Genomic DNA, 22993 nt, shown 5'->3' with positions numbered 1-22993 from the left:
TACGCAGAAAAATTGCTTAAGGATTATCCGCGAAGACATAAGTTGTTTTTGACAATTAAAAGTGACAAAAAATTATTTTTAAAGCACCACAACCCACTTCACTACGCAGCTGACTCCATTATTACGACATTCATCTCAGTGGTGCTCGAGCTTTTCTTCAACCCACACCTTCAAACGACGCGGCCGCGATTTATGGAAAGAGCGCGTAGCGTTCAAGGCGCCATCTTTTGGAATAATGGCGGACGTTTTGAGCATCTCTTGTTATGAAAATCAATGCAGACGATATAAAGTAGCAAAACTGTGAATCTGCGGTTTTCATGAAATTTCTCCAGAATAGAGAGAGAGAAAAAAAAACTATGGGGTACGAAAGCAGTGCAGGAACGACAGCACCACCTCTCGTTTAGTAATTCCTGAGCTTTTTCAGATGTGCACGTAACCAACGCTCAAAAGTGCACTCTTGCTTCTCTTGAACCACACGCACGAATTCTTCGTTGACAAGAAACGATCGGCTTTTGGTTCTTAGATGCGAACGGTTTCAAGCCCTCCCGAGAAGTTCCTGACCCATGTTCTTACTATTTCATATCTCAGAAAGATTTCTCTGAGCACTAAAAAAATATCGCGTGTACTGGAATTTACCTCACTCAACGAAAATATAGGAGACTTAATTTCAGATGCGGAGGACTGGTCTGCAACATTGAACATCTCAAATGCAATAAAAGACGCGTCTAAAATGCGACGCGTATTATTTTACACGCCTAAATCGCCGCTGAATGCATAAACACGCACGAAAGCTCAAAACTTCTGCAATTTCGAGTGTACGGCTTTATTTACAGTGTGTACCTTCCGGATAAACTTCAGTTGCTTTTCTGACCGCTCATTGTAGCTGATGGCAGCGTCAGCCAACAATAGAGAGAATTACACTAAATAAACAATTAGTCGACATCTCTCTACGGAGGTGCAAAGTCTTGCTTTTGTTCACCGTGTTGCGAGGGTGATGCTGAGGATGGAGGGGGTGGGCTAACAATAACAGCCTTCGTCGTTGGTGTGACGGGCAGATGGGCACAGGCAACTCATTTTCGAGCTGTCGCATCAAAATCACCAATGTTGCAACCGTTTAATCGCGCAGTTTGCTTCCTGCGATGGCACTGATGTTCTTGTGGAACCCGCCGTGGTTGCTCAGTGGCTATGGTGTTAGGCTGCTGAGCACGAGGTCGCGGGATCGAATCCTGGCCACGGCGGCCGCATTTCGATGGGGGCGAAATGTGAAAACACCCGTGTACTTAGATTTAGGTGCACGTTAAAGAACCCCAGGTGGTCAAAATTTCCGGAGTCCCCCACTACGGCGTGCCTCATAATCAGAAAGTGGTTTTGGCACGTAAAACCCCATATATTATTATTATTCTTGTGGATACATGAGGGCCACGCCAAGGCGGATCGTTGTATTCATCGCATGATCTGTCTTGTTATCGTCGATAGAGTACTAAACTCGGGAAGGGTAATGAATTATGCCGGATTGGGACTGTTCTATGTTTTTGTACGGTCACTCCTAAAGGGGCTTCAGCAAAATGGCTCTACTCCTTCCTCACAATCAACCGTACATTTGTATACTATACACTTACTACCCATCTTCATTTAGTGAAGGGTTAAATGCCTCTAACAGTATTTATCGCAAGAAAAGTGAAACAAAGATGTTTTCAGACAGAATAATTAAGACTCCGAACTTTCCGCCCGTCCTACGTGCTCCCTTTTGTGTCAGTTGAATTGGTTGAGTGCTGTGGAAGCGGGGCTCCTAACAATATTACAGAAACAGACAAATAAAAGAAGCGAACTACGTATGATCTCGGAACTACGTAGTTTATTATCGAATGACGTGGGTAATGCAGCAAGATTACAAAAAAAGAAGGTTTTGCAGATCCCACTCATTCTGGGAATCTATGCAAAGCATTTGCCTCACAGCGCATGTGGTGAAATGGTTTAAGGTTTACGTTTGTATGTGCTTCACTATAAGAAGGGGCTATCAGAAGCAGACCGACGCATATGCTCTAAACCCGGGTCATACACAGTGAGATTGTAACGTGAACCTCCCTAACACCACCTGTAGCCGTAATGCCATCTAGAGTACAATGCACGACATATCTGCACAATCAGAACGAGGAAACATTCCACACAAGCGCGGCGCTAAACTAGACGCATTGTCTGCTGTGTACGAGGGAGAACGAAGGAGAGAACACTTGACGTCACTCACGAACAGATGCTTACAGCTGGTTGCACAGGAACTGTGTGGAGGGTGCGATTGAGCGAACGCCTAACGCCGTCTGGAGCGCAAAGGGCGATGCATCAGCGTAGAGAGAACGAAGAAACACTCGCACCCACCACGCGCCAATGAAGTGGATGCAGCACCTGCTGGGCATTTCCTCTTGGCTGAACTGGGCCGATTGCGAAGTTGGTGCAATATCCCATAGCCGCATAGCGTCTCAAAGAGCTATCACGAAAGAAGGAGGGGGAAAAAGTAACACGCGCTCACTTTCATAATTGGTGCTAATTGCGCCAAGCGCCGGATAGACCAGGATAGCTTGTACCATTGAAGAACTGGTACAGTTTTCGAGCTATGCTTGCGTCGGTGGCATAACTGGTAGAGCATCGGGTTGCTCCTCAGGGGGCCAGGATTTGAAACCCGCTATTCCACAGATATTATTATTATTATTATTATTATTATTATTATTATTATTATTATTATTATTATTATTATTATTATTATTATTATTATTATTATTGAGGCTGCGAATAAGGCTACCCAATTGAATGTATGAAGAAGCCCGAAGATAAATCATAATAATGGTTCATATTAAAATAAAACAGGGTAGCCAAAAAAAGCGAGAGTGACACATGGTTCCTGAGCGACAGGGTATGGGCAGCTTAACTAGCCCCAAAACCCAAGCACTGCCCGGGATCCACAGAACCTGGGCTTCTGACTCGGCAGATTCATGAGTTAATCATTCAATTTTCACATTCAAAAAATAAAGAAGGACATTTCTACGATTTGCCGCAGAATCACTGTAAACTACAATCTGCCGAAATGGCACTAAACTGCCATTTTCGGCCCTGCACATTTTCAACACAACCTACAGGTTTGCATGTAGTCCTCGTTGTCTACATTCGCCTTGATGACAGATACACAGGCTAGATAAGTAAAATGGGCGAGGAGACAGTTGAGGCAAAATAATTTGCCTCAACGAAGCAACAACCTCAACGAGGTTTACGCAGCCTGCACGAGTGTACAAGAAAAGCCTTTAGGAGACAGCGAGAAGACGGCCTTGTAGAGGTCTCTGCTTGAGTAATTAATAAGAGCAGCGGCCAGGATTGCCCTCGGAGCTATCTCGTTGCACGCGGCTAGACGATCCGATTGCGTTGTCCTCTCATGTGGACCTTCATCATGAGCAACCGAATGCCATGAACTCTGAAAAGTGGCCTTACCATGGGCTGCACCTTCGCCTGTGTAGCGTAATATTGATATTCATTTCTACTTAACGCCTTTTCATATAACGTGACGGCACGCCATCAAATGGTTATTGCAGCAGAGCGAAAGAATACTGGAGTACGTCAGCTTTAAGTACGAGCGCAAGCGGGTAAGTAATCCCGCTTGCGCTCACTTGAAGCTTTGCTTCAGGATGCTCCCGGTATTGTAGACTTCGGGACTAGAAAAAAAAAATGGTTCAGCAGTACAACGGGAGCGGAAAGGGGCACGAATGCTATCGTTAGAACATTCTCCCATTTAGAGGAGAACGCGAACATTTCTAGGCCGCCGCGCTGCCTCGCGGGTTCGCTGAGTAAAGACTGGTTGATTTACATAGCTTGTGCAAAACTAATACTAAACAGCGACTTATGCAAAAGAAACCGGCAAGTGCATGTTGCATAATCAAAGTTCGGCTTCACGAGGTCACTCTCGCTAGCGCTTGGCTAGGCAAATGCGCTGCGTTCAGTAGGCTGCCTCTTTTTCTTAAGAATAGCGAATATCCACCTAGTGAGCAATCATTTGGTATAATGAAGCCTTAGACATCTATACACCGTGGCGAAAAACTTTCCTTTGTCTTTCCTCAACATGCAAGGAGTTAATGAGCGACTTTATCCAGACGCGAAGCTCTAACAGCTCGCTATCCGTTCCCTTTGTCAATAAAGTTAGATGAAAATTCCTGCAGCCGCAACTCCATTTGAGCGCGACGTGGTGCGAATAATTGTTGCTTGCTGATAAGAAGGCTTCTCACGAGCCGTGTTAATCTTAAGGAGCCAAACGGTGACCGCAGTTGTAGCCTGTGTGCAAACTGGTGGTATATGCGGCGAGAATGGCACAACGATTGTTGAAGATGAAATCTTTTATTACTTCGAAGAAACTTCGTGTACTGGGTTTGGGCGACGTAGCGTTCATTTTCGGCGATGCGTTTTCGTTCAAGTAGGCCAGCGCGGGCCTCAGGCGCCTGAGCAGTGTAACGACGTCGAGCGGTGTCGGCGCGCTTACCCTTACGTACTTCGAACTCGGCTGCAGGGTGAGAAGCTTCTTCGGGTAAGGCATTCGAGGCGCAGCGCGGTAAAGCGTCGGGCTTCTGTGCGTGGAGGAACACCTGGGGTGCGGGCTCGACCCCGCCCCTGCACATGGTAAATTTTAAAAGCTTTTTTTTTCATTGAGTGCCGTAGAACAATCTCCACTTGTTGAATTGAATTGAAAAGCGTTTATTGTACAAGGCAGGGTTGTGGAAGCAGGCAGGTGGGCCCCCTAGCCCAGGCTCCCACCCAACTGCTTCCACAACCCTTTCCTTATAGTTGTTGACGAACCCCGACGAGCTTTTCTTCGGAAGGCAACAGCCGAGACTGCACTACCTTCGGGATCGGCCCACGAGAACGGTCGGGAAGATGGCAGAAAATGTCCTGCTGTACTCGATAAGAATGCTTCGCATTAATACTAGCATTTCTCGCAGCGAAGCTGTCAAAGACTACTTTTCCCACTATGGTGTCATCGTGTAGAAAAAAAATCCCGAAGATAGTGAAATGCTGGGCCGAGCAGCGGCGGAAGTGACGCAGGCGTTAAGCACTCTCCATACGTGGGCCGATTACGAAGATAGTGCAATACCGGGCCGACCCGCGGCGGAGTTAAAGCAGGCGTTAAGCACTTCCGATACGTGGGCCGATGCCGAAGATATTGCGATGCCGGGCCAATCCGCGGTGGAGGTGCAGTTGACCATTAAGGGGCCTACATACACAGCTTCGCTGGTCATCCGCCTTCACGGAGTGGAAGGGCACTGAGTGTTTTTGTTGAGAGACAGACACGTCGACGACGTTGTCCTCGTTGATGCTATACTTTGTGGTCACTGCGGTCGGTATGATGCCGTACACGGTATGCGACGTCACAAAATACTTGAATAAGATTGACTGAATGATCTTTTGCATGTGAATTGTGTTTGCGACAAAGAAAGAGGAGTCACAGTTTAATAAAGTGCTCGGCTGAATTTTTATTTTAAGTGCAAGTCTCTCGAAATAGTATGTATTGCATTTTTGTTTTAAAGTTGCGTACAGGGCTCTTCTGTGATTCTCCAACCATGAATTGGAACACCGAAGGTTTGGCGCATTCCATATTCAGGAAGTTTACTTTGTAGGCACGAAGTGCCTCTTTACTTCAGCCCCATTATCGGTGTGACTCTATTCCATGTTTCACATTACAGGATGACTATATACAGTGTCGGAACGAGTATTAAAGTCAGTGAAATATTTTGATTACGGCGTAAAGATTTTAGGCATAAGCTCTGAGAGACTAGCAGGATGATTATGGAGTGCACTTCCCGTTCAATGGTTCACTCGATCAGAAGATGTAAGAGTTCGCAGCGACATTGTGATGTTGCAGGGACGTAAGCAGCTATGCATTTGCAGTATCGAATGCCTGACTTCGGCATTTTCATCGCCGGCACGTGTACATAGGAAACGAATTTTGCGATAGAATCTTCAATTTGTTCTCCTTCACCTTTCGCACCTGCCATTTCATGGTGACCAATACGTTGCCAATGTCCCGTGCATTCAGAGAATCTAATTATTAGTTAATTCCTGCGTCGCGCGCCATTATAGCATACATAAACTGAAGCCAGTGATTGCGAGTACCTGGCGTCAGCTGTGCCGTGGTACAACGGCCTGGGTTTGATCCCGACAGTCACCAGAAAATAATTTTTTTTTTACTTTTGTCAAAGGAGGAACCGTGTTTGTTTCAAATGTTTGCCGTCTCAGGCGCACAAATCGGCCGATCGCACACTTACCGGTTGCATAGGACTAGCGAGAGAGCACGCTTCGATAACATGTTTTGCGGAAAGACCGCGATGTTTCGTTATCTTCCTCTGCAGGTCAAACAGGAGACGGCAGGTGTAGGCAATCGTACAGTTTGGAGGGTGTGGTGTCGTCTTTATCTTTGCGACTATTCATACTCAATGATGACTACTCAATAGTCATCAGCGCCGTGCATCCGCATCTGGCGCGAGTTCGGAGTCTAGAACACGCGTTCTCGCTCTGGACTGGGCTGGTCGCCGCAGTCGCCACGCCGCTCTCCGCCTTCGCCTTTCTTACGAAATAAATGTATAGGGACGTTGCCACGTCTTCCTACAGAGGCTTTCCACGTACGAAGTAAATTAGTAAAAAAAAGTAAACAAATTTTTTATGTAAAGTATTTATCTAGAAAATGAGCCTGTTCTCGAATAGGAAGCCAGACTTACACACTGCAATCCGTCTGCAGAAATAATTAGCTTCCATCCCATGGGGGCAAGCAGTACCTAGTGTTGACCCGGCGTGGGAAACCGTTCCTTTGAGAGGCAATGCATGTGTTCGAACTGATCGAAATCGCTGCTGTAATACACTAATGCATTTGTTGTGATGGACGATTTTTGTGTCACATGGGCGTTGGGCACGAATAGTGTGAAAGTTATTTATCCACTCCTTTTAACGACAAAAAAGAAAAACAATGTGTAACAATATTATTTTTTTTCTTTGTAACTTATCAGTAAAGACTGGAATTGTTTACCTGCAGCTGTTATTGAAGCCATGTCTATTACTTTTGAAAAGCTCTTCATAATACATTTCCCTTACAGCTATCCTACTTGTTTGGACATAAAGACATGAATAAATGAATGCTCATAATAGAAGTAGTATGGTATTTAGTCGATTTATTTCGCGGGCATTTGCCCCGTGCGCACCGTTAGTATTTGAACTCTCGAAAAACCTTCGAAGAAAACCAACGTGAGTTTTTTTTTTCACCTCTATGTTAGTATAAAAAATATCCCTTTCGGCTGTGTCACCTCACATGAAATAAACTCATTGTGGAACCTAACATTGCAGCTTGCGTTAGAAAATTGTCAGGCCATTTTTCTCACGTATTGAATGATTATCGTCACGTCTAAAGACTAATTCTACAAGGACGTTACCGTACACACACAAGGATTGGCAGTAGCTGACAACAGGTATTTCTCACTACGAGAGGGTTTCACATAAGCACCTTTTATGGAGGTTGCAAAATGTGCTGTTTGCACAAGAAGTAGATGTCTTATGGATATCATCACAGTCAACAGGAGTCAAACGTTTTTCTTCTGTAGCATGAAAGAACACACCAAGTCGTGTGCCTGCAAATACACTAAAAAACGTTAGCGCACAACATGCATGCTGCGCTGGGTCGGTCCTCTTTCTCGATCGATCTGCTCACTTTTTTTTTCTTGCTCCCGTATTTATGTAACCTGTTTCTGCTGCTACCGTTTATGGTAACGCACGAACCCGTTCAATAGCAGCGATTTATTCTTGTGACGCACATGAAGGTAATACGACGAAGCCCTAAACATGTAGAGAAGATGCCACCTGCTTTGAGCAAGAGACAAATTTTTTTAATGCGCACAATCAAGATAATGATGTCTTTCTTTTGTTAAAGGATTATTTGTGCCGGCTGTGATAATCGCCGACTTTTCCTGTGTGTGTGATAATCAGAGAATGGGTAATAAAGCAACATTAGCTAAATATTTTAATAATTGTTTTGTTGAACATGTTTCAGTCCCGAAATTGCGATGGTCATACTTCAAAGTATGTTGACACAGTTTAAATCCTGAGAATATCGCCAGATTTCAGATATCCGTTCCCTAAATGAATCACAGAATCGTTCTTCCACGTCGTTTCGTCTCGCAGTGCGCAACGAAGCCAGTGTGGGCAAAAAAAAAAAGAACAAATACAGAGGATCACTGGGGAAAAAATCACTTTATTTGGCACACAAAGCAACGGTAGGTGGTCCGACAACAGTGGCGAAAGGAAAATGGACAACGACACGACGTCGACGATGGCCAGCGTTTGCATGAGGACGAAGACAACGACAATCAATGACGAACAATGACAGTGGGTGCACGATGAAGGCACAACTGGAACACAACGATTGACACCTGGGCAGGGACGAGTGTTCTTTTCTGGCGATTTCTGCACAGGAGAAGCGATGAAAAAAAAGTTATGATTATACCACAGCACAGAAAATTTTACTGAAGTACCCTTAGCAGTTATCGCGGTTGTATGCGCAAGGCCAGTGTATTTTTCCGCAAGTCTGTACAGTAATAGTATATTGAAACTAATGCTAGTCTCAGGATTCTTGTTGAATGAGCTGGATTTGAACTGACCGGCTTGTATTTTGCAATTGCAACATTGTGTTGAAGTGATAATGCAATCAAATTAACTAGTCAGTATTGAATCATTACTTCTTTATTCAATAAATTACGCATGTTTACAGGCGGCGAACTACTGGATAATAAATACCATGCCAAAAAAGAAGCATCAAGGTCTCCATCCCCACTACACTGTCTTAAATAAAACTGACTGTTCCTCATTGGACTAGGTGGTCGCTGTTAGAGGCATCTAGAAACGTCTTCAGCGAGACTCTATCGTTGATCCAATTCCACTTCATGGAGATGTTGACAAACAGTATTAGGGCTGGATGAATTCCTATTCAAGTACAAGGACATCTTAGTTGATGCGGCGTTTTGAGTTAACAGCTTTTTGTTCGGCGAAACGTCCAGTGATCATGAAGAAAACATCATAATAACGGTAAAATTTTCACTGCCATATGTCCCTGATTTCTGCATCACTGCAGAAGGACAAGAAAACGATGGATGTTCCATACAAATGGTAAAAAGATTTATGTAGTCGTATAGCCGGGCCATTGGATTGTTGCCGCCAAGATACGCTGTAAAAACTCGCACTTATTTGCATTTAGATCCTCAGTGCTTCTGGTGGTAAAAACGATGTTCCAAAGCCAACAAATTTATTTCCTGAGTGCCACCCCAGTGGCCATCGTAATTATCACACATTACGTATCGAAATTTTATGTAAGTGTCCTGAGTCAGCTCAGTTTAGCTGCTCTTTACAGCTGTCATTCAGTATGAAGCTTTTATATCTCACAAGTTTCAATAACATCACGTCAACCCTGCGCATCCTAGCGTTTGCCGCGAGAACGAGGAGAAACGACGCCTAGTGGTGGTCGAGAAACTAGCTTATAACATTGACAGTTTTCAGTTGTTCTCTTGAGAATATCGAATAAATGAATAAGACGTGCTTTTTTTCCCGAGGATGCTTTATTCCTTAGTAACGGCATTACTTTGGTCGATTGCTTGCTTTTTCTGGGAATGAAAATCTGAATCGGGAGTGAATATGAATCACTATAGCCGGTTGTTCGACAATGTGCAACAATGTCCAATGTAATTGCTTGCATTAGTCGTTTCCTATGAGCTACATTTGAAAGTCGGCGTCATCATGACAATTTGTTGAGGCTTTATGTTTGAAGCTATACTATTCAAATTTGGGTGTTAAGAAGGTAGGTGTTCTTTATCCCATGCGTATCTTTTGCTTTTATAAGTCACACTATCAGCACAGAATTACTTTTTTACCACAAACTGGGAATCTACAGGGGAACCCAGTCCACTACACATTACGAGGCCACGAATTACGATATGTCCCACGGCCGCGCACAAATTATAGAATGCAAGCATGGAAATATGCTCTTCCTTTAACTCTTAATAATTATTGCTTAAATTATTTGTCTATTAAATACATTTCTTGTCGAAACATCTAGAAAAGTTGTTTCTGATTTCTTCCTGCAGTACCAAAAGTTGCTGGCGTTATGTTTAGTTTTGGATTTCCGTACGTCATTACTGTATTAGCGGAATGTACTGTTTCCTGTATACTTGTCAAGTGGATCATCCGTCGGCGTGCAACTGCCTGATGTACTTTCGGGAGATGGGAGCTTTGTCAAGCCTCAATACAGTGGTTTTATTCCATCTCGTCAGTCATGTGGTGTAGCACATGTCTTAAACAAATACAAGTTTAAAAGGATCGACTCAGAGTGGTCAAAGGGCGCCCATCCAAGTCAGTGCTGCTACTGTGGATCCTGCGTCCCAAAAAATTCTTCACCTACCCCAGACGCTACATTCATTGATTTCTTATTTATTTTACTTTTAATAGAGGTCGTTGCATCCCGTCTACTCTGCACACAGAGTCCGCAGTCCTGAGCCAATGACTGAGCTAACCAGCCACAATATCATGCAGCCCTTCGCGTTATTTACCAACCCCAGTCTTACACCGAGCAAATGTTTGCAGAAGTAATGCTCAAGATTGGTCTTCGCTCGAGTGCCACTGTGCACAGTTCAGCAACCACTGTCGCTTTGCGCCTCCGCAGTCGAACAAATCCATGCGCCAAGTAGCGGTTTGGTTTATCGGTGTCATGTTTAAGTGCATAGTACTTCGCCGTATCAGATCCGTTACTCAGGAACAACCCCTCCAATGACGTACAGCTTGATACGCAACAAAGAACAGGGATTGTGGCTGCATCGGCTTTGCCTCTGGGGACTTCGACTTGAACAGTCGCATACTGTGGTGTGTACATAAACGATTCATGTGTAAGTTGTAGGTCGGGAGTGCCAGCATCGAAGCGGCCTAAAGCGCTACGTCATAAATCTTGGACGCCATGCACTTGGCTAATACTCTGTACGCTTCACTTGATAGTGGTCGTACAAAAACAAGAATATCATATATTTTTTGTCATTTTCGCATATTTAGAACGTTCAGTCACTATAGTGAATTCTTGACCTCAACCTTGTGCTGCAGCCGTGAAACGCCGTAGCTTCTGAAAAAAAAAACCGCTGCGGATTCATAGACAAAAGACATTCTGGTAGCCGAAGCCTGGACAGCGTGCAGAGCTTTCGGGTAAGCTCCTAATCGCGCAGAGGTGTTCAATGTCTATGCTAATACATACCTGCCAGCTCTCCCAAATTATCCTAAAGCTTTACGAACTTGAGATCGTTTTACGATTTCACGAATGATGCGCCAAGTTTTACGAAAAATCTTTTTCGCAAAAAAAAAAAATCACTCGTCGCTCTTTGAACGTCCTGTGGGGAGTTTTTCTATCGTTAAATGGTCCAGGAAGTGCGCGTGCTTTAAGCAAGTTGATAAATACGAGTTCCTGCAGCGGTCTAAACCTGCAACAGCGATGTCGCTGAATGACTTACTTACACTACAGCATATATATATATATATATATATATATATATATATATATATATATATATATATATATATATATATATATATATATATATATAAAGACTTCGGTATTTGTGAGTCTCGGTTGTTACAACATTGCTCTGCTGCGTCTAAAGCTGAGCCATCGTAAATAAAGTACGTACGTATTCAACAAAAGGCGTGTGCTCAGAGAAAGCTTTACATAAACACGTGGTAAACCCCCTTCCCTACCTTCTTGGATTGGTGCCCGAAAATTTTTTGCCAATTTTTTATGTTCGCAAGTTAGCAGGTGTTGCTACTCTTGCTTACAAGCTATCTCGCGGCAGTCAGCATCCGACATTTTGCACAGCCACCAAGTTAATTGCGGGCCCCCATTTTGTCATAACAGTGCTTCGTAACATGAATAACCTGGACGGTTAGCATCCCTGACAAAGCATGCTCTGTTCGACAGAAGCCTCGCAAACTACTTCTTTTTTTCTGAAAGAACCAAGACAGACGTGTTTGTACTTAAAATACAGCAATGTTCAGCTTTTCTGAAACCGTAGAATGCTGCCACTAAACATTGATTGCCGCTCAGAAGCCGATGGAATAACAGCTGTCCCTGCAAAAGGGTTGCAACTAAATCGGGAAATGCAGCAAACTAAGCCATTCTTATATGATGCAGGGCACAGTTGCCATGCTTATTTTATAAAGCACACCGGTGAATAACGGTAGCCAACAGTGAGAGACCCGCATCAATGACACAGTGGCTATGGTGCTTTTCTGCTGAGCAACAGGTCGCGGGTACGACTCCAAGCCGCGCCTGCCGCATAGGGCGGAATGCCAGAAAGCTCTTGTACTGCGCTTCGGGGACAGGTTAAAGAACTGCAGGTGTTCTCGTCTAAACGGAGCTCTCCGCTAAGGCCTCTCTGATAGCGACTATCTTGCTTTGGGACGTCAAACTCCATCAGTGAATGAGAGGATAGTGAGTGGAATATATCCGTTTATGTGCGGTTGTCTTTTTTTTTTGCGCTTGTCCATCGTAATAGTCACCGGGTGATCGGATTAGCTAGATAATGACATGGTTGAAAAAAAGACTGCATGGTGCTGCTAGAAATAGGTAAAGAAGGTGTTTACTGTACTAAAGTGCTCCGCGACCGTGAACGAAGTAACAATAGCGATGAGCATCTTCAGTGTACCTTGATCTTATAATAACGGCTAATTCGTGCGTGCACCTGCTCTCAGGCACCATCGACAGCCATACTTACAGTTATGACAGCATCAGACTATATCTATAATTATGGGTTTGCGTAGAGCATGTCATCCAGGTCCGGAATGTTGCTGCGTAGAGCCTGCGAAGGCCTAAATAAAATATAATTGAGGAGTTTGGGCATTTTGAGACGGCACAGTGGGTTATGAGAGACGCCGTAGTGGAGGGCTTCCGTTTAATTTTTGACCACATGTAATTCTATAGTGAACACGTAAGCCTGATTACACGACCGTTTCACTTGTAATCGAAATGCGGCCGCCGTGGTCGGGAATCGAACCTGCAGCCTCCTGTTCAGCAGCAGAGCGCCGTACCCACAGTGGCAGGCGAAGACTTTCAATACGCAGCTTTTCACATAAGCAACAGGAACACGCTTTAAGCGTCTTTTCATTCTTTTCTGAAAACGAAGCATGAATGTTCTGATCGGTGTGTGGCGTGAATACGAGCTAGGTTTGTTTCCTGCACAAAAGTGCCACTGTTTAGGTCTTCTTGAACGCTTGCTGTACAGTCACAAGAAGCTCGCCTTTGCGTGTTCTGTTTGGATGTTTGTGCGCACGTGCAATCCTTACATTTCTGAAAAGGTGTTAAAGTTATTCCTGGCAAATCTGCGCGTTGTAATCTGAACGACATTGTGCAGAAAAGCGTGAGGAGTTTTGAACGGTCATGACTTCGAACGTGGTAACAAACAACAAAGTGAGGCATCCTCGAGCGCTGGGTTAGATCCAACACAGTTGTCTGGGGGACATATGCGTTCAGCCCCTCCAGCTCTGTAACCTACTAATGTTTTCACACTGAACACGCAGAAACTGTATACGGGTGACAATGTTGAGTAGCATGATCGGCCACAGTGGTTGTGAAATGTGACGCACTAGAAACGCATGGCGTAGAAAATGAATGGTGACGCCATTCAGTCAGCTTTGGTGGTTGTGGTAACTCCTTATTTTGCAAATGCTCTTTCGTGCGTTATTTTTTTTTTTTGAGTCGCGTAGGAACTGCTTTTCCCTGCTGAGAAAAGGTGGCTTCCCGGTAAAACAATCATTTTATTTTGGTTCCGAAGAACTACTTTATAAAAATAACTGCAATATTTCAGTCATACTCGCATTCTGTCATACATTTTAAAGCCACCAAACTCAAACTAGTGCTACATATTATGGCTCGTAATTTAATAAGGTGCGAACAGAGCAAGCAGACGTTGTACCCGTTCAGTCAACGCTGTAGCACCTTGCACAGATGTACTCGTTATGTTTTAGTACTCGCATAAATTTAAGCTACCATTTTGTAGACCACAGTTTCAACGAGGGGGGAATAAATCTAAAAGTTGCATTGAGAATGTACTACAGACCAAGACAAGGAAGTGCGTTCGATCATGCATTTTTGTTCTTCCTCGTCTTTCGTTCCGCATTCCAGCCACTCCCAGCATGACCTAAAATTAAGCTTCTTTTCTAACGCGTTTATTCCACGCACCATCAACTTAAATTCACCATCGATTTTTGCTTTGTTTTTTACAGTGCTGCTGCAGACCATGTGCGGGTTAGCACAAATACACGACAAAGACAGAATCTTCAGGTTCTGGCTGGGGTTCAGGCCTGTGGTATCTTTCTTCAAAGCAGAAACAGTAGAGGTGAGTTGCTTCATGACGCCACGTCGAGGCCACTGTGCTGGTCATTTTCCGCTTTGCACGGGCCGATTCACTAACGTGCTTTTTTCCTTCCACTTTTTCAGGTCATATTAAGTAGTAATACCGTTTTAGATAAATCTTTTGACTACACATTATTACACCCCTGGTTGGGCACAGGTTTATTAACAAGGTGAGAAATCTTTTTCCTGACATTTCTTGAAATGCAATAACAAAATAATTAACTAGAAACGAGAAACTATTAACATTCTCACTAATAGATATTTAAGATGTGTAATTTGTCAGAATTCTCACTATTAGTTCTTTTTTTGTGTTCACTCCAAGACGGTCACATTAAACGGCCAGTGCGACTTTATATTGTGCTGTAATCGCATGTGCTGTCACTTGCGGAGTAGCCGCACCGGAAGCAGTGTTGGAGCTTACGGTAATGGAAGCTGAGAATACATAAGGCGGCCGCCTGAAGTATGTTTATGAGATGCTTTTTGTTGAACTGGAAGGGAGTGGGGCGAGAAATCGCCGTAACAAGCTATCCACGCGAGAGTGTGCAAATAAATGACATTCTTCTATTCACGACCACGATGCATTCCCCTGTTCAAAACGATGTTTCACATTTTTTACAGCTTTCTATAAGAATACTTTTTTTATAGCTGGATCACGATTTGGTCATTCTCATATCCGCTAGCGAGGAGCAGGAACATGGCGCTTTGTACACGTGAAAATACGCTTCTTCTTTTTTAAGGACGAAAGAGCAAAACACTGTCAGGACTAGTCGTATCTCATATAAAGTGAGCTCCAGCATCTTAAATATGTGATTTCGTCAAAACGGGGGAGCCCTTGAGAATTCTTTGAGAATCAACATGTTATTGGTCGAATTCCATAGCACGGGAAACATCGAATAGAAGGCTGACAAATGAGGTCTCCTTTTTCCGGTTTCGTCTGCCTTTCTTTGTACAAAAAGAAATGCTGAAATAAAGTGCAAGTTGAATTTCGGAAATTCAAACACGCTACTCCACTTGAACCAAACGAGGCTCTCTCTTTTTTTTTAATTGCTGGAATTCGTTGCGCCTGCCTATGCCTGTGTGTGCGGAAAGTGCGGCTGTCTGATGTGCCCCGCGGTCTCCCAGTTCAGGCAACAAATGGCGGCGGAGAAGAAAGATGCTAACACCGGCCTTCCACTTTCGGATACTGGAGGACTTCATTCCGGTGTTCAATGAGCAGGCCGTGATATTCGTGAAAAACCTCAAGGAGCAGCAGAACAAAAAGTACATCGACATTGTTCCTCTGGTCACACTCTGCACGCTCGACATCATCTGTGGTGAGCTGGCCCCCGACACTCAACCCGCAGTCGCAGCGCGTTACTCGTGCCTAGTCAGTTGGCAGCGGAAAGGTAAAAGAGAACGGGTGTCCTTACTTTGCCTTGCTTTTTTTTTTTGAGCTGAACTCGCTTGTCGTAGGCGTCGGCGAAGAAAGTGCTTAAGCGCTTTATAAAGGAACGCCTGCTGAAATGAAGGCAATGTCACAGAATTATGGATAGATGACACAGTGTATAAAGTGTACTTGTTGCTTTATTTTCTTTTTGTTCGTGTGAATTTAAAGGAAGGTACGGCACGTTTAGTGCCACCGGCTACTCCACGTCACTAGACGAACAAAAACAATCAAGGCACGAGAACCGCAAAAAAAAAAAAAAACAACGAATCCACTCTTAGAGCATGAACGTTTAACAAATTTTCACACATTTTCTTTCTTCCTTCCTTTCTTTCTTTCTTTCTTTCTTTCTTTCTTTCTTTCTTTCTTTCTTTCTTTCTTTCTTTCTTTCTTTCTTTCTTTCTTACACACACATACATTTCATTATACAAGGTACGCACAATCTTTGTGGTCCCATAGCCATTGGCTAGTACGGGAACCATTTCAAAATGTACCTATAGGAAACTGTTATAAAATAATGCTTGTAAAGAGTTTCAAATATATTAAGAAAAATACATATTATTAACATTCTTTGCAATAGATACAGGAATTATGAGTAATAGTAATGCATGGATTTGCAAAATGGAAACTTATTTATAGGTATTATTATTAGTGTTTTCGAAAATTAAAATTAAATTATGGGGTTTTACGTGCCAAAAACATTTTCTGATTATGAGACACGCCGTAGTGGCGGCTCCGGAAATGTGTACCACCTGGGGTTCCTTAACGTACACCTAAATCTAAGTACACGGGTGTTTTCGCATTTCGTCCCCATTGAAATGCGACCGCTGTGGCAGAGATTCGATCCCGCAACCTCGTGCTTAGCAACCCAACACCATAGCCACTGAGCAAGCACGCCGGGTTTTTCGAAAAGTTAGCAAATAGAGCAAGAAAATTGCAACACTTCGCAATAAACACTAGAAAAACCCGATGAAATATTAGTTGTACATGGTTTAACAAAAAGACAACATAAGTATCCGTACAAGAAGCAGAGAGAATAACTTCCAAATAATACATTTTCATTGCTCACAACAAGTTCTGCAAGTTTTTTATATAATAAGGAATACCATTCCGTACCAATTCGCTCTAGCATACTGTAACAGTCGTTTGCCACAGGCGCTTTTTATTGGCGGGATATTTAAGTTACCAAAAGTTTGGATCCTAGTGTGGTGTTGTGGGGTGCAGAGTAACGAAATAGGAATGGCTCGTTGTGTCTTACAACAATGTTAATACGTGTGGCCAATCTTAATTCCCGTACGAAATCAAAAGGCAAGATTTTTAGCATAGGAAACAGGGGTTTGCTTAGTTCATAGTATCGCGAGAAAGTTATCGTACGTATAGCTCGTTTTTTCAACCGTCGTACTGGTTAAAGGTAGGGACAGTACAGGAATGCACAGAAGGGAGTACAAAGACACTCAGAAACATACGCAGTTTTGTAAATCACTGAAAATACAAAATAGGTCCAAGAACACGCTCACAAATGTTAACTTTTGCCGGCGAGATGTTTAACACAGGCAGGTGTAACTACTTAATACATAACTACATACCTTCATGCGAGGAACTGAAGTTAGGACTAAACACATATGACCTGCTATAATTATATAATTGTAACAGTGCGCTCAAACATGAATGTTTAATTTAAACCTAAGAGTTTTGTATTTTACACAGCAAAAAAAAAATTAAAGTACATCTGCTTTTTTTTTTTGAAACTGTCATGTTGGTCATGGGCCAAAGATTTTTTCAGTGTGAGTGATCGATGGTCTACTAACATTTATTCTGTCCCCAGCGTTCACCTTTAGTTTCTTGTCTTGGAAACTCGAGAAGGAGATGGTGCACATCTTCGTCAGCGTGGCCACAATGGCACAGCGGACTTTGTAATGCATTGTATTCCGTGCAAAAACTGACTCGTATGCATGCTGTGTCAAGTCACAATCGATTAGAGCTGCACATGCCCGAGCATTCGTGATGTACTCGCAAAGCTTTGTAACCTGATTTCCAGACGTTAACGACGGTTTAGAGTGTAGCGGGAGAAATTTGGTTTGATGAATAAAAAGCAATACTGTTCTTTGACAGCATGCGGTAATTAGTGTTTGCTTACTGTTAAATGCTGACATGCGCATTCTTATTTTCGTACTTTTCAGAGACTGCAATGGGGGTGAAGGTTGATGCTCAATTAAACAGTAATTCTCACTACGTTCGCTCCTTGTACGAGTAAGTATTTCAAGACACAAAATGCATGTTCTAACCTTATCCCTCTTTTTAACATAAACCGGTTTTAAGCGAAGCCAGCATATTTCAACTAAATGAAAGGCCGAAAGTCGAACCAAATATTGAGCCTGCGATAAGCGTGCCTCACTTAATATGGATGGCGTTATATTCATTTCTTTTAGTCTTATAGGGCTGCAGATTTATTTATGTTACGTTCTGTTGGTACTTGTAAAACTATATGATAAAATGAAGGTTCTTACACGTGTTAAACGGTTTCATAATCTTGGCACAAGACCGTGGAACCCTTTACACTAACGATATGTAGCTATGAACGTAGGCGTGCGCGACAATGGTTATGTTACAAGGGCATTGTGACTGCAGTTTTCTCAGTGTCATCTCTTTTACGAAATTGCAATTTAGACTAGTCAGATGGAGCCCTAAGGTCATGAACAGAATTCCGGAGGATGGAGTCACATAACGGTACGTCTGTCTAGATATTATAGATAGGGACTGTCTAATCCCCCACTATTACATTATGAAAAAAAAGTAATTCTTATTCTCAAACCTTTCAAGTTCTTCGAGGAAAAAAGCGAATAGAAGCGTGTATGCTGGTTCTTGCATGTAAGAAAGGAAACCTGACCTCACTTCCTTGCTCGTATGCACAGAACCAGGACGATTCTGCACAGAACCAGGATATAATAGTTCTTGCAGCGTCCTTTATTTATGTGTATGCCGCGCCGTTTGAAGATTATAGAGCTACAGTGGATGTGAAGGTGCTTGTTGCGACCACTGCTTATTTCGCAGGCGCGTAAATGCGACAGTAGGGTGTCTTGCGAGTAATGAAGTATGCAGAGAAGTGTATTTCAATGAATGGTGAGCAGGGCGACAAAGCCTTTCAGCGCTTGCCTGAATGTCCATAGCGCGAGGATACTAGGAATAGCTTGTGACATCGGCATGTTATATAGCAGCTTGAGTCACTGCGGATAGAACTCCTAGTTCACATCTATAGCTGCTAAGCCTCATTGTTGAGCGCGCTACGTCTGATTGTTGAGCTGTACTCAGTTACGATTCCGGATTTTGATGGCACTCTAAAGGGTTGATGCATATGGACTTGGGAAAACAAACTGCCTGCAGGACAGGGGTATAAGAGGGTTTCAAGAAAAAGCGTTTTGTTATTTAGACACGCGGCAGTAGTGCATTGTCGCTCTTTTGCGCTGCCATCATTAAAAAGTAAGTCAACAAATAAATAAATCACCATGCATAGATGAAAAATTTTGTGTACTTCGCCAGTGACGAGCCACTCTTGTCGCATTTACGTAGGCTCTGCTATTTCAAGTAGCTCAGTAGGGCACGAACAGGTATTCATGTGTTCGACGTTGCCCCAACGAACGATCGTCTGTTGTAGCTCGTTTAAAATTACGTAGGAAGAAAAAAGTGGAGTGTCATTTAGTTCTGACAATTGCGGTTCGTTTATAATTCATGATTCACGATGAATATTTTAATATCAACTGCACATGTTTGGACAGCAATGAATCCTTTGATGAGATCAAACATGGTTTTGCCATCTGTTCTTACGAGTTACTTATTCCGAACAATAAAATAAATGAGGGAAAGGTTGCGGTGAGAAAGTGCAGTTTTGGTATTCGAGATGTGACCATAGATTTCTCTTTCTTTTATGCCGCGCTTCTTCTTTTTCTTTAAGAGTGGGCGAGACCTTCATGGCAAGAGTGATGAGGCCATGGCTATGGCCAAACTACGTCTTCTACATGTCCTCATTTGGGAGGAAGTTCAAGGACAACCTTGCGCAGCTTCACAACTTCACCAGAAAGGTAAGGACATCGCGCGAGAGTGAGGCAGTGCCGCCAGTCTGCAATATTAGATGGAAGCTTCGATCTTTTGTGTTTTGTGCGATCTTTTGTGTGATTAATAGTATAATATGTGCCATTTCATCCAAGTTGCGCAGTTTTTATTGCAAGTTTATCCAAGTTCATTCTAAGTAATCCACGTTTATTTAGTTGCCTCCATGCACATGAGATCAGTTTGTCATGCTTTTAGCATGTGGCATGTGCTATGCAAGTTGACATGCAGTTTCTGTTAATAGAGACATCTAGTGGCAATACTGTCATCGGTAGGCGTGTTGTTTCTTCAAATAAGGAATAATTCCCGACTTGACCAAAGTTGTAGGTATGGGTAATTTGTTGCGTGCATGGGAACTTTAAAAAGCTAGTTACCATCAGGTAACGGCATTAGAATTGGGTATTTTTGTTTTGTCCTGTATCTATGTTGTGTGACAAGAAGTCGCCTGTGCCACTCACGGGCGGTAAGACTTGTTTAGTAATGATCCATGTCCGCAAAACTACTCACTTCTAAGGTTCCTCGGGTGCCCTGGTGATGCAACTTATGTCAGGCGAAAATGACAAAGAGAAACGAAATTACCCAACGATTATACAAATCGTGCCGCTTATACTGTTAGCACACTTCATCTGAATAACACTAATATTGCAGGTGATACGTGAAAGAAAGGCCGAACTCCTTGAACAGAAGGTTCTTGATGGCCTCACCATCGGAGAACCAGTGATCGGACAAAAAAGACGACAGGCCTTCCTGGACCTCCTGCTAAGCCATCACATCCAGGACAGCAGCCTCACGGAAGAGGACATCCGGGAAGAAGTAGACACCTTCATGTTCGAGGTAGTATCATCCCTAGAAGTAGGCCACAATTTTAGTGGAGCTGCCATTTTTCTCTAAGCGTGTATCACATTGACAATAACTGCGCCGCGTCAAGGACTGATAATGCGACTCCTTTTCCAAGAAAAATCTGAAGCAGCCACAAGCCTTCTTCGTGGGAAGTAGCTGGTAGCACATCCTGTGATACTGGCCATGTGCAGTGATTGATAGAACACATGGCTCATATAAATGGTGCCTTTGCTTGTAGATTTAGACCGAGGCAGGAAGCCTTTGCTCACACACCTCGCCCAGACGTCTGACCTGGACGAAACTACTCAGCTGAGATGGCTTCCTGTGCATGGCCTCATAAAGTTGCAATGAGAGTTATCTGGAATATTTAAACTAAATTTATTAATGAGATACTTTTGGTTAAAAAAAATAAAGAAGACACGCCTTTCTGCCCCAGATCAACCCATGGCCATGCTTGTACCAATAATCAAATACTGCACGGCATACATATTAAAAAGTGGCAAGTTGCTAAGAACTGCATGTTCTCTTTATATTTATCTTACGTCTGATCTGATCTCTTGGGATGCATAACTGGTGAAGCCAACTGAACAGGCAGGTCTGACAGCCACTTGTACTCTTTATTGGCATCGTTCCTTTTTCGGTTATGACAAAATAATCCACTCAGATAACAAAAATTCGAACGTTCTTCGCTATTTATTCTGCTTTTCTACAGTTAGATACAATCACCGGTATGTTCGATCGTTAAGTGTAAGCCAAAATATTAATTAAAACTCATGCTCGGATATATCATGCAATGCGCTGAACTCAAAGGTGAAGAAAATGGGTTATGGCGGTGTTCAACAGCATATTGGTGACAAAGTACATTAGTTCTACCCTCACGAATAACTGCAGTAGTAGACACTGTCCGCCTTGCTCTGTTCTCGTTCCGTCAGGGTCACGACACCACGGCCATGGGTATCTCATGGGCAATGTACCTTATTGGACTCTACACGGACGTTCAGCAGAAGATTCACGAGGAGCTGGATGCAATCTTCGGAGAGGATAGAGAGCGTGCCATCACTCCTGACGACCTGAAAGAAATGAAATACCTCGAGTGCGCTCTGAAGGTGCTTGTTTGTCGTTTTTCTATTTAAACTTACCACCCAGTATTCTTGAAACACCCTTTATTTTTATTGCTTTAAAATATTAATTGTGAAACACCTACGCGTAAACAAGATACCTTTTGTTTTCCGTCGGCTATACAACAGCGAAATGCTGCTGTCTTATTGCGCCTTTTGCAGCTCCAACCGCTGAAACCTAAACTTCAACTTAGCGCTCACACGAGGCACGAACTCGACGAACCATAAACTGCAAAAATGGGGCCAGGAATGGTTGTAAGCATAGCAGTTGATAAGATACAAATTTCCCCGTCAGAGGGTGCGTGGCTGAGGCAGATTATAGATATAATTCACCTAGAAAAAAAAACAGACTTCGATGGGTGTTTTGCCCTAATTTCAAGCGGCAAACATATAATGCAGTGCATAAATAGTTGTAGCTGCCAAAAAGGTGACAAAGACAGCTGCATCTGTTTCGATCTCCATCGTACAACCAGATGTATTTAGTCTTGTCACGTTATCACTGGAAAGCAAAACTGTACATTTTGATATATGTTTGAGGCATAATTTGCGAGCTTTGAATTTTCACGCCGTAGCTTCCTGACGCTCTCCTTCACCTGGGAAGCCGTGAAAAGGAAACTAGAAAAACAAAGTTTTATTAAACAGCCCTGTTTGCACGAAGTAAAGAACAAATTACTTATGAGCCTCTGATTTTCTTCTTAATTGAGTTGCTAATTAAAGGGTTTTGTGCCAATTTCTTTCCTCTTTCAGGAATCACAGCGACTATTTCCGTCAGTGCCATTCATTGGAAGGGAGCTAATGGAAGACGTGGTAGTGAGTAAGTAGAAGATTTTTCTTTTAAGCCTATAAAGACAGTGAAGGCCTGGCATTTGCGCTACTCATATGTTCACAGCTGTTCTCCGTGAAAGTTCGCAGGTTGTGTAAAATGCAGCAGAAAAGTACCTCTTGTCAGAACACATGCTTGAATAAGAGTGAGGGCAGCTACGATCGGCGATGGGGGAGAACCTCCTTGAGAGGCCTCTTCTCGGAGAGGAGGCATTCCGTGTGAGGCTGACGTGACACTCT

At 43.2% G+C, this 22993-nt stretch overlaps 1 protein-coding gene across 2 annotated transcripts in view; it reads left to right on the top strand.

The window, feature by feature from the left end:
* The window catches only part of LOC142583298 (cytochrome P450 4c3-like), a 199778-nt gene that overhangs the window by 173458 nt on the left and 3327 nt on the right, over nt 1-22993 (top strand). For both annotated transcript variants that reach the window (XM_075693722.1, XM_075693714.1), the window contains exons 2-9: nt 14317-14429; nt 14531-14616; nt 15569-15759; nt 18050-18119; nt 19819-19945; nt 20622-20807; nt 21746-21919; nt 22679-22745. In XM_075693722.1, coding sequence (XP_075549837.1) covers nt 14317-14429; nt 14531-14616; nt 15569-15759; nt 18050-18119; nt 19819-19945; nt 20622-20807; nt 21746-21919; nt 22679-22745 — 1014 coding nt within the window. The remainder of the gene's footprint in view (nt 1-14316; nt 14430-14530; nt 14617-15568; nt 15760-18049; nt 18120-19818; nt 19946-20621; nt 20808-21745; nt 21920-22678; nt 22746-22993) is intronic.

The sequence above is a fragment of the Dermacentor variabilis genome, chromosome 1 (assembly GCF_050947875.1).
Source record: "Dermacentor variabilis isolate Ectoservices chromosome 1, ASM5094787v1, whole genome shotgun sequence".
Taxonomy (NCBI): Eukaryota; Metazoa; Arthropoda; class Arachnida; order Ixodida; family Ixodidae; genus Dermacentor; species Dermacentor variabilis.
Note: the sequence above shows the minus strand (reverse complement) of the source record. Positions and strands in the feature narration are given on the sequence as shown.